Source organism: Emys orbicularis, chromosome 2, assembly GCF_028017835.1.
Source record: "Emys orbicularis isolate rEmyOrb1 chromosome 2, rEmyOrb1.hap1, whole genome shotgun sequence".
Taxonomy (NCBI): Eukaryota; Metazoa; Chordata; order Testudines; family Emydidae; genus Emys; species Emys orbicularis.
The window spans coordinates 136,614,108-136,625,555 of record NC_088684.1 but is presented as its reverse complement, the minus strand read 5'-3'; the positions used below and the strand labels follow the sequence as shown (position 1 = coordinate 136,625,555).

The following is an 11,448-nucleotide window of genomic DNA, read 5'->3' as shown; positions in this document are numbered from 1 at the left end:
TGTCAGAGTGCTGTAAAGGGGCCCTGGTGCAAATAAGAACCAGGCCTCCAGTGTCTTAAACATCATTTGCTTTTTAAAAACCAAGCTTAAAAAATGTTTTTCCTCTTCAGGTCATAAATTTGTCAAGTTTAAAACCAGCCACAACAAAAAAAAGTAAAACGATCAACAGTTGTTTCTCAAGCTTGTTCCTGTTCTATCATCCAAAAAAAGTTTATGATGAAGTGTCAGGCAGGAATACCCATTTTATTAAAACAAAGTCAGCAAATGTTTGTTTCTGGGAAAGGGTGCGGGGGGGGGAGGGAGAGAGGACGTGCTGTTGTGAGCATAGGTCGAAGCATGTACTGTGGTTATGCACGGGTGTGTATCAATATACATATTTGCGTGTTGGAGGGTTTACGGACTGTGTGTATGGTCTGTTTGTGTGATGTGTGCATATTTGCATGTGATTGTGCATGAACTCTGTGTGTACTGCATATTTGGGGAGGGGGGTATATATGCACCGTGTATATAATCCATGTATGCAGAGATAGGGGCCGTTATTTGTGTGCATGGCTGACTGGCAGTATTGACTGTATGCAACCTATGTGGCAAATATTCATTCTGTGTAATACATGAAAATGCCTCTGCTTTAATTAGCTGATCCACTTATTTATAGATGATAGACTACAATATCAGTGTTTTCCTGCAGTAGCTACTAAGTTACTTTTTAAAAAGCAGGTGATCTTGGGAAAGATTTAGGGTTGTCATGCAATTTCCTTGAGCAAAATTAATCACAGGAAGTTTTGGTTTTTTTTCCCCTGGCTTCTGTGAAGATTAACTTTTTTTTTTTTATTATTGTTTGGCAGGTCCTTTTAATTGGCTGGAAAATATTCTTCCTGTGAAGTTCCAGTGCTCTGGTGCTTGAATGAGCACAGCATCCCATTGGCTGCCTATACCACCTCCTGATTGGCTCCAGATCCTGGAAGGGGGATAGATAAGGCCGGCTATAAAAGCCCTGAGCTTTGCTCTTGGTCCCCCAGTGAGCAGGAGCTAGGGGTACAAGCGGAGCAAGGCTGCAGCAGTACCAAGTCCTTGACAGACTCCTTTCTCTGTGAGTGTATCCAGATCCGCATCTTTGCTGAAGCCGAAGAAAGAGGAGACACTCACAAAAACTTAGCGGAAACTTGTCAGAGAATGCTCCAAAAGTCAGTTATTCTCCTGCTGCTGGTGATCAGTGCTTCTGCATCTTATGAAGCCGAACAGAATGACTCTGTGAGCCCCAGGAAAACCAGGGTTGCAGCACAGAATTCAGGTAACACCCCTCAAAGAGGGGCTGAGAGCCCTGATGTGTTTAAACTGTTGCAAATGTCTCTGCTGCTAAGCTTTGCTATAGACTGTCCCTTCGTGGCTGTTAGCAATAAATTATATAAGCAAAAATCCTAGGAAACTGATTCTGTGTAATATTGATGCATAGCTACAGGAAATAATCTCATTTCAGGAGATGGTTTATAAACCAGCATGTAATCTGCAGTGTGTGTGTGTATATGTGTATATATATATATGTATGTGTGTGTGTGTGTATATATATATAGATATATATATAAATATAATTGCAGATATTAAATGAGTTACATGCACTTTTTTCATGCAGGTTGAATGTTTTTTTTCCCCTGTCATAAATACACTTTAATGTTAAATTCCTTGCTTATTAGCAAGTTAAAGCTCCTTCTGCTAAATATCTGTGTATTCAAAGGGGGGAGGAACAAGATTTTTTTTTTCTAATACCACTTCAGAGAATGTAATAAGCTAAACGTGTCCACTGTTAACATGTAGTCTTAATTGCCTATAGATATTGGTCAGAATGGTAACATGACAATATGATAAGCACACTTACCTAACTAGCCTTTACAATAGATGAGAGGAATAACTAGCAAGTCATCACTGAATGGCTCTACTTCGTGTGCTGTAGGTGTCCAGATGAACTGAGCACATTTTATGTTCTCTTAAGCAATGGAAAAATAAAAATCTGTCTTAAAAATATAAGGTAAAGACAGTGAGGAGGGATCTTCTAATTTGGAGCTCATTAAGAGCTGTTTTATTTTAGATCTGCAGGGCTTTGCAGTACTATATGAGGGTGTTTGCTCAATTTCCTTTTGTATTTGGTTGCTATAGAAACATAAGATCTCTCTCTAGTCCACTGTGCCTAAAACAATAAAACCCTAATGCATATTAAACCTGCTGAAAGCAAGGTTATAATCGGAACCTATCAAAACATATAATTATGAAAACAATTTGAGATGGCCGGGGTGAATTAGGAATAGGATAATATCACATCTTTCTCTCCAGGTGTGTAAGTGGTATTGGACCACAGGGGCTGCATTTCTTTTTCCCTCGAAAGACAGCAATTGTAACAGACCCCTCTTTTGATTAGGAGCTAGTTTTTGGTACAGGTTTTCCTCTACCACTCTGCATTATATCCTCCTGTCACAGACATCTAATATCTTGATTTGAGACTCCAGGTTCACTCTCTTCCCTGAAGAATGTCAGTAACAAGATCTGACAAAAAGTAATGAATATGCCCTGCACAGGGACATAATTGGACAGACGTTCAGCTTGCTAGAAAAGGTTAATACCTGTTAACTTTAGGGTGGTAATACAGTTGGCTCATAGTTTCAATACACCCAATATCATTTTTTAATACAGAGAAATGTTTTATGTTCTGCCGTTTACACACATTGGGGCCTATGTATTAATTATTTTAATTATACATTGATCTTCATTAGTTTAACTCTCTGGATCAAATGTTGATTCTATCTTCATGAAAACCTTTATCAGAGCTGTGCTCTGCTTATGAAGAGCTGGGTACCATATTAATATGTAGCAAGTAACCAGGGGCTATCTATGCTGCAGTTGGACTAATATATGGACTAAAACATTCTCCTTCCTAGCACGATAAAGTACTCAACACTAGTCAAAGCTTTTCTCCCTTCAAAATAGCCACAAGAATGAAAATGAAGTTATCACATTTTATTTATTTATTTATTTATTTTGGCTAGTGTCCCTATGCACTATTGATTCCATTTTTCTCTTTCAGCCATTATATATGATCTAGATATTGTCAATTCATCATGACTGCCTTTCAGACTAATAAACTATTGGAGCTCCAGGGCTTTTAGCAGTATCCCAAACATGCATAATCTCCACTAGTGTTTCTCCTTCATCTCTGCCTCAGATGGACTAACTTTACATTAAGTGGGCTCTACACCTTTTTTATTTAAAGGTTGAGTAAACTCAAAAAGTGGGATAAGTAATGGCTCAGGTCAATATTAAAAATGTTTCCTACTGGTCAGTTTCACTTAATTTGTAGGAGTCTAGGACATGCGACTGTCAGAAGATCTGTGTTCTGTTCCAAGTTTTGCTGGTGGCTTATTGCATGACTTCAGTTAATACATGCCTGATATGTACCTCTTGTTTTTACTCCCTCCCCTGCTCCCCCAAAATCCTGTGACACAGGACTATGTCTACAAGAGTCTTCTGTAACTTAATCATTGGTAACGTGCTTTGTGCCCTCAGATGAAGGGGGCTATGGAAGTGGGAAGCATTGTGTAATGTCCTATGCCTGTCTTCCAGCTGAAGTGGTTCGCTGTTTAAATAGTGCCCTCCAGGTGGGTTGCGGTGCTTTTGCCTGCCTGGAGAACTCTACGTGTGACACGGATGGAATGTACAACATCTGCAAGTCCTTCCTCTACAGCGCTGCTAAATTTGACACTCAGGTACAGTACAAGGCTAACCTTTTTTCCCTCTTTATTCAGGCCAGCTTTACACCCTGAGTCAGCAAAGTGCTTGCTTAATCCCCATGGCACTCAAATGCTTGGAATGGAGATTTTAATAGGTCCTGATCCTGCAATGGGTTCTGTACAGGCCACCCATAGTTCCTAATGCGCCTTGCTACTACTTAGATGCTCTTGTGGGAACCAGGACTTTGCTTTTTTGGCCACAAATCTATTCTTCCGGGAGATTTTCTACAGTACGTTTTCCACATAGTGTGTGCTGTGTGTGAGGACTTGGCAGAGGCCGTCTTATGGGGCAGAGAGCTAAATTTCCTCTTCAGGAGGAAATATAAACGTTCTTCTAACAAAGTCACTCTTCTCACTGTGTAACCTGGCACGGATGTGTGATTTGAATTGGAAGTCTTCAGCCCTGGGAATGCAAAACCAGTTCAGCCTGACTCTCTGGAGCTGCAGATTTTTTTTCTTCTTTTCACGTGGAATAGCTAGAGAAAGGGCATAAGTAAAGGATCGTAGTCTTGGCTCTGCTAGGGACGTTTACTATCATCTATAAAGTGGGCATAATAACCATCTCTTCCAATAGGGGAGGGTGACACTATTTGGAAGATCTCAGGGTGCCGTAAAATGAAACACCCCACATCAGGATGTGAGCCTCAAAGCCTGCTTAAAGGTTGGGGCACTCAGCACCTTACAGGATTGGCCCCTATATATGCAATATTGCTATCACACAGCTGTGCCACTAGCATCTTAGACCATTTTGATGCTGTTGCTTAGACTGGGAAACTCTTTGGAACAGGGAGTAAGTATTGTGTTTGTACATTGCCCAGTACAATTGGGGCCTTAATCCTGAGGGGGACCACTGGGCATTAATCAATATTTATATTTACAATAATTAGGAATACAAGCCCGTGGAACAAAATGCCTTGACCATAAATGGGTTTCTTTATTGCTGAGTAAGCTTTTGACACAACACTTAAATCACAGCAAGGATAAATACCCTGCTTTTGCTAATTGCTGCTATGTGTTCAGGGCCGGCTCTGGGTTTTTTGCCGCCCCAAGCAAAAAAAAAAAAAAACCTGCGGGACAGCCGGAGCGGCGAAGGGAAAAAAAATAATAAAAAAAAACAACCATGGAGGGCGGCCGGAGCCGGGGTGCAAACGGGGACTCCCTGCGCTGCAGACGTGCCCCGGGCAGCGGAGTGCGCGCCCCGGCTAGCAGGGGGAGGGAGCGGGGGGAGAGAGAGAAGGGGGGCGGCCAGGGCTTCCTTCAGCCGGGGCGCTTGCCACTCGGCCCCTCCCGCCGTGCCGCCTGCTCCACGCTGCTCCCGCCGTGCCGCCTGCTCCACGCTGCTCCCGCCTGCAGGTGAATTGAAGGTCGGCGGGGAGGGAAGGATGCGGGCTGCCGGGCTTGCTGCAGACCTGGCACCAGCTGGGGCAGACAGAGCACGCAGCCCGCTCCCAGCAGGGCACTACCCTCCTCCGCGCCGCCGCCCCCCTACAGGGCGGCCGGAGCAGCGAACCAAAAAAAAAAAAAAAAGGGCGGCCCTGCCACTCTAGGATTGGACGGAATGCTGCCCCTTAGAATCTGCCGCCCCAAGCACAAGCTTGCTCAGCTGGTGCCTGGAGCCGGCCCTGTATGTGTTAACATTTTATGAATGACTTATGCAGTTGCACATTCAGATAATGCTGCTTCTAAATGTGCAGGGAAAAGCCTTTGTGAAAGAGAGCCTGAAATGCATTGCAAACGGAGTTACGTCCAAGGTTTTCCTTGCCATTCGGAGGTGTTCCACTTTCCAAAGAATGATCTCGGAGGTGCAGGAGGAATGTTACAGCAAACTGGACATGTGTAGCATTGCAAAGCGTAATCCTGAAGCAATCACTGAAGTTGTCCAATTTCCAAATCACTTCTCAAACAGGTATGTGGATGTTTCCTTATGTGAAACATACAAGAACACAAAATGAAGCACATTTAAAGGGATGTTCTCAACCTGAGTCTATTTTTTTTAATTTTTACATGTTCCAGATACAGCTCACTTTAAATAGTACTTCCTGGCTTTTTAAAATCTTGTTTTAAAATACTCTGAATCAGATTTTTTTTCTGATCCCCTGCTCATGTTTATAAAGTTCTGTACATCAGGTGGGAAACAGTAAAACTAGCTAGACAAAGAGCTCTGAAAGGCACAAAGTAAACTTAAAGCTGAGAATTCTTTGGTTAACTTTGTTATACTTAGCAGACGTGTTACTTATAGCGATGGATGGTAGATAACTACATGTCTGAAAATGTTGCGAGTGTCCCTTTTAATTCTTATGTTGAACATCTCTTAGTGAATATTGCAGCTTAATTTCCTCTCAAGGCAACTCCACCTCTCTTCAGTAAACAGTCTCATTCTGTGTTTAATATAAATAACTGAGAATGCTTTAAAGGGTGCACCAGCTAAATGGCTCTTCCATGACTTTGTTGTTATGACCCATTAGGTTATGGGATTCTGAGCATTCCCTACTCCCAGCCTCCTGATAAAATAGAAGGTTACTGTCATCTCTAGAACAAGGCAGGGTAAAGCTAGTGTGGGTATGTCTGCCCATGCTGCAATCACTATGTCTACATTGCAGTCAGAGGTCTCTTCAGTTTTTGCAATGTTATAATTATTTTGACTTGGGGGCGGGATTGTACTAGTACAATCCCTAGTGTGGATACAGTTACTCCCAATATAAGGGTGCTAAGGATAACTCTTACTCCTATGTAGGAAAGGGAATGCTATAAACACCTGTATAACTGCATCTACCCCAGGGTGGGGGTGTTGTACCACGTAACTATACTGCTACAGGCGTACATAGACAAGCCCTTAATTTTATAATCCCTTGGGTATAAATGTTTAACTTGCACGCATGAAGAGTTCAGGTGACTTGACACTCTCTACACCTTGTGTGGACACTTACACTGAGAGTGTGTGTGTAAACACACTAGCACTCAAATGGTAGAACAGGTGTAAGTCACGCCACAAGGTGCAAAGCAAGTGGAGAATCAAACCCTAGAACAAGGTCACTGTTCCTTAAGACCCACGTCTTGGGATAAGATGTGGTAAAGGAAACTACTCCACTCACAGCCTTGGACTAGCGGTGAAGCAAAAGGATATTGTAACATGTTGAGTAACAAAAGAAGCAGGATTTCCCAGCTAATAGTTTATACTAAGTTCTCCTAAAGCATCCTGCTTTCCCAGCCCAAGTCCCAACATAGACACAAAATAAGAATGTGCCATTTGGCACGGAATTCCAACAGGAAGTAGTTAAAGGGTCATGCAGCTTCCTGTGATTTAATCTCAAGTCAGTAGCCGTGAAGGAGGAAGGCCTTTCTGCCTCTGGACATGCTGTAGCTACTGAAATTAAAATTCATTTATTTAATAATCTTCTTAAAAAACATCAGATTGTATTTCTATCCAGTAACTTTGAGTGCTGGAGAGATAGCTAAGGCATGGAATAGGGTGTAGGCAAGGGAATAGAATCTGAAAGTTTAATTTGATGATAAACACAAGATCATCATCATCCACTAGAACCTCTTCTGCAAAGGATACTAACCTGAGCAAAACCTGACACCAGGAAGAAGAGATGTTTTACTAGGCAGTTCCCAATCACTAGCTTCTGTGGTGCATTGATACATCTGCAGCAGCACATAATAAAATGGACAACATTCTCTCATACATATAACCTTCATATAAAGTGTAAATTCTTTATGAAGGGTAAAGGATCAATAGAGGTGTTCATAAATGGCCACGGAGTTGTCTGAATCCAAAAACTCTCTAAATTATCTAACATTAGGGCTTCTCTATAACCTCTCCTGATGTACCTGTAACTACAGCTGTGCAACTAATGGATATTTTTGGTTCTCTGAAAATTCACCCCTCAAAAAATTATTTTGGTTCAACCTGAAAATGAAATTTTTTGAAAATCTTTGCATCATTATAGAAGACTTTTTTTTTTTAACTTTTTAATGTGCCAATCAGATTAAGTGGGATTTTGTTTTCAATTTTTTAAATAAAATTGAAGGAAACTTTGAAACAAAATGTGTAAACTTTTTTTCAGAATTTTTGTTTGCATCAAAAAACAATTTGGTCACCTCAACGTGAATTTACGGAATGTTTTGAAGTTGCCAAATATGCATTTTTCTCCACGAGGAAAAAAAAATTCCACCCAGCTCTACCTATAAACATAGTACTTTGCTTATGACCTCTAACCCTTTGTAAACTTCATAGAAAGTGTCACTCAGAACTCCCTAATGGGATCTTCTGAGTTAATGTTAGTACCTTACTCCAAACTCCCAGGCCTTTCTCTTCACACTACAGGTATAGCAGTTGAGGAAGAAGCCTGAGGTAACACCTGTGAAAAGAGCACTGTCTTTTTCCTCTTCTCTACCCTATGGCCTTCTATCCTGCCCACATCCTCCTTAGATGTGGTAATATGCTCCCCATTATCCTCCTGGGCAGTAGCCCCCAGGACTTCTGATACTGCTACACTTCCTCCAATTTGTTCTCTAGGAGATCAATAGGATTGCCCTGCACTCTTAAGTCCCCTTAAGCAGACAGCGCAAACCTGAACAAGTGATAGGAAGAATCAACACAGCTCTCTCTCTCTGAGTCCCATGGAGGAGAATTCTTTTGAGCACTGTTCTTTCTCTGCTTGACTCAAACAGAGATGGGGAAACAGATCAGCACAAATTCCTGGCTCTCTCTCATAAAGAGGAGAGCAAGGAAAGCATACTCTCAGGGCCTTGTGCTAAAATAAGATTCCCCAGTAGAGGGTAGAAACTGCAGTCCCTTGTGGAAGGCAAAAGGGCCTGATTAAATTAACCAACTTTCTCATCTTCAGCATGTTACTGCTGGTTGTAAATCCTAAAAAAAATTCATCCCATGAGGAATGCATGCGTTTGTCAAGCTATTCGACCTACACTGACCTAGTTTTCTTCAACCCTTTCTAAAGACTACATAAAAGGGGGGAAAGGGTTGGTGTCAAATCTCCATAGAAGAGTCCTAAGAAGCATATAGAAATTCATATTCCTTTATAGGAGTGTACATACCACATCAGACCAATGGTCCATCTAGTCCAATATCCTGTGCAACAGTGCTCAGTGCCAGATTTTTCAGAGGAAGCTGCAAAAAAAAGCCCTAAGGTAAACAGTTAGGGAATAATTTTTGCATAGGGAATTTCTACTCTGGCGCGCATAAGGGTCTATATCTTCCAAAACTTATTTCTGTCCATTATCTATCTATTTTGAGCTTATGGTCTTGATATTACACTTGTTTGTGGGGATGAAATAAGGCAGTTTACAATTTTAATGGTTCTTTACTAGTGAATAAGTCCTGATAAATGTGACCACCTTGATACCTTTGCTCCTAGTCCAACACCGACTTGCCAAAAAAATCGGAGAGTATCATTTACTAATTAGAACCCAAATTTGTGTATTTACCATTCAGAAGCTTAACAGGAGCATGGCTAGGACTAGTTAACCAAAACTAGAATTTTGTCCCAGAAACACACATGTACTGTAACTCCATGAATCAAAGATAGAGATGAATATATGGGGTTAAGTCTCTGGGATAGAGAGCAATCTATGTAAGTTGATGCTAGTATTATAACTTGCGCATTTGCTGTGAAACTGTTACAGGCAGGACCTGGGATCACACCCCCTTGCAGTAATAGCTTACAATTTCAGCACAGTCCTCAATACACCACAAAAACCAACCCTGACAATTCCAGTTCTCTCTCAGCAGCACAACTTTTCTGGAGTAGTCTCTTTCAAACTGATTTGCTCTAGCTTGGGATCAACTCTCTCTCCTGTGCTATTACCTCAGTAACTGTCTTGTTCATTTATCCAGGTATTACAACAAGCTCGTGAGAAGTTTATTGGAATGTGATGAAGAGACTGTCAGCACCATCAAAGACAGTTTGATGGAGAAGATAGGACCCAACATGGCCAGCCTCTTCCATCTGCTGCAAACAGATCACTGCTCTCAAACGCACCCCAGAGCAGACTTCAACAGGCGACGTATCATTGAGCCTCAAAAGCTAAAAATCTATTTCAGGAACCTCCGAGGTGAGGGGTCTATTCCATCCCATGTGAAACGTACCTCTTCAGAAAGTGCATAATTCCTTAGGGGAGAGAGAATGGGTGTGTAGGGGATCTAAGCACTACCAATATAGAAGCCTCTTTTTCTAGAAGAGTTAATACACCCATCCAAATGTACTGTAGGCTGATTTTAACAACAATTAGAAACTGGTTTTAGATTTAGTCGTTCATATTTTCTATCCCTCTCAAACAAATTTGCATGGAACTAGGCTTCTGTGTTCAATGTCCCAGCTTTCTGCCTTTGAAATTTCTCCATCTCTCTTCTCTTCCCCACCAAAAAAAAAAAGGAAAATCATAAACCTAGGCTTTTACAACAGTCAGTTCTTCAGCAGATACCAAATTATCGATGAACTGTAGCTCAAACACCCTTGCAGTTTGAAACCAACTCAAATAGTTTTAACCTTATGAGGCTGGTAGGTGGCGATAGCTTTTAATGGATCTATCCTAAAGATATCAATGGAATTTGTGTTATGAATCTGTGCTGGCCATGGACGAATATGAATGTCATGTTTGGATTCTTGGTCTCAGTGACATACAGTCTTAATCCTCTGTCATAAAACTCCCTTGCCCAGTTAATCTACCACAATCAGGTCTAGCACTCACAAAACATGGAGGACTGTTTAGTATTGCCCTGCATCTCAGTGCAAAAACTACTAGCAAATCAGACTAGTTGCACTGTGAAAATGACAGCATGAGGTGCAAGACCATGTGGTGAAAGTGATTTTAAGTTGGTCAGTCTTTGCATTGGTTTAAAAACCCCAGCATCTTTATGTACTGTATCTAACTGTTAAAAGCTTTAAAAGAATCCTTAACAAAACTGTCTTAAAACTAGAGTATTAAAGGTCTTGCTCTAACTGTGGTATACATAGTTTAAAAATCTGTCATGTACTGTACATAAATTCCAGAAGAGTCTGCTTAAAAGAAGCAGAATATAATAATTTTATTGCATATAAATTTAGTTTTGTACCTTAGCTTTATTTTTCCCCCTGGAAACAGTATCTCTATCATGTTCAAAAGTACACATTCCTCACTGTGGCCTTTTTAGAATGAAAGAGAGAGAAATTGTTTCATCATGTATTAGAATTGGACCTGGCAAAAAACTGATGAGTAGCTATTCATACTCACCGATCGGCTGGATTCTGACTGCCCAAGCTACCTTCAGGGGTTACCATGGTACTTAACTTGCATCCCAGGCAGAAGTACTGCTAAAAAGCTAATCTGGGAATTGTCAAAATGGCTGACAGAACAACTCTTAAATATCACGGCTGCAGCCTTCAGAAGGGTCACTTCTGAGGCACGACATGGAAAATAGAGCCCTGTTTGGTATGCCTAAAGGTAGCCGGCAATCCAAAAAATGAAACTCCTCAAATCCCAACACATGCATCACTGTGCCTGTTGCGAGCCACTTGAAACACACGGCCTGCAAGCCTGCGTTTCCTACTATGCTCTTCTGTAAAAGAGGCTCTGAACTGAGGCTTACAAGTTGATTTTTTTTTTCACTCATAGCTGAAGGCTAGAGCTTTTCTGAACAGTAGTCTGTCTTGGGTTCTGTACGCCAAAAAAA

General features: G+C 41.3%; 1 protein-coding gene across 1 annotated transcript; it reads left to right on the top strand.

Annotated features, from left to right (window-relative positions):
- The first annotated feature begins 1,173 nt into the window (after positions 1-1,173).
- On the top strand, positions 1,174-9,904 carry STC1 (stanniocalcin 1). Its single transcript, XM_065399895.1, has 4 exons — positions 1,174-1,291; positions 3,610-3,752; positions 5,471-5,682; positions 9,634-9,904. Exons 1-4 carry the CDS (start codon positions 1,174-1,176, stop codon positions 9,902-9,904), a joined length of 744 nt encoding a protein of 247 aa, XP_065255967.1.
- Positions 9,905-11,448: the final 1,544 nt, after the last annotated feature.

Bases quoted from the DNA above. Each gene is read 5' to 3' on its own strand.
- STC1 (XM_065399895.1), top strand. From the start codon at position 1,174: ATGCTCCAAAAGTCAGTTATTCTCCTGCTGCTGGTGATCAGTGCTTCT. The intron at 1,292-3,609 runs GTAACACCCCTC...CCTGTCTTCCAG, and splicing joins GGTTGCAGCACAGAATTCAG to CTGAAGTGGTTCGCTGTTTA. The intron at 5,683-9,633 runs GTATGTGGATGT...TCATTTATCCAG, and splicing joins CCAAATCACTTCTCAAACAG to GTATTACAACAAGCTCGTGA.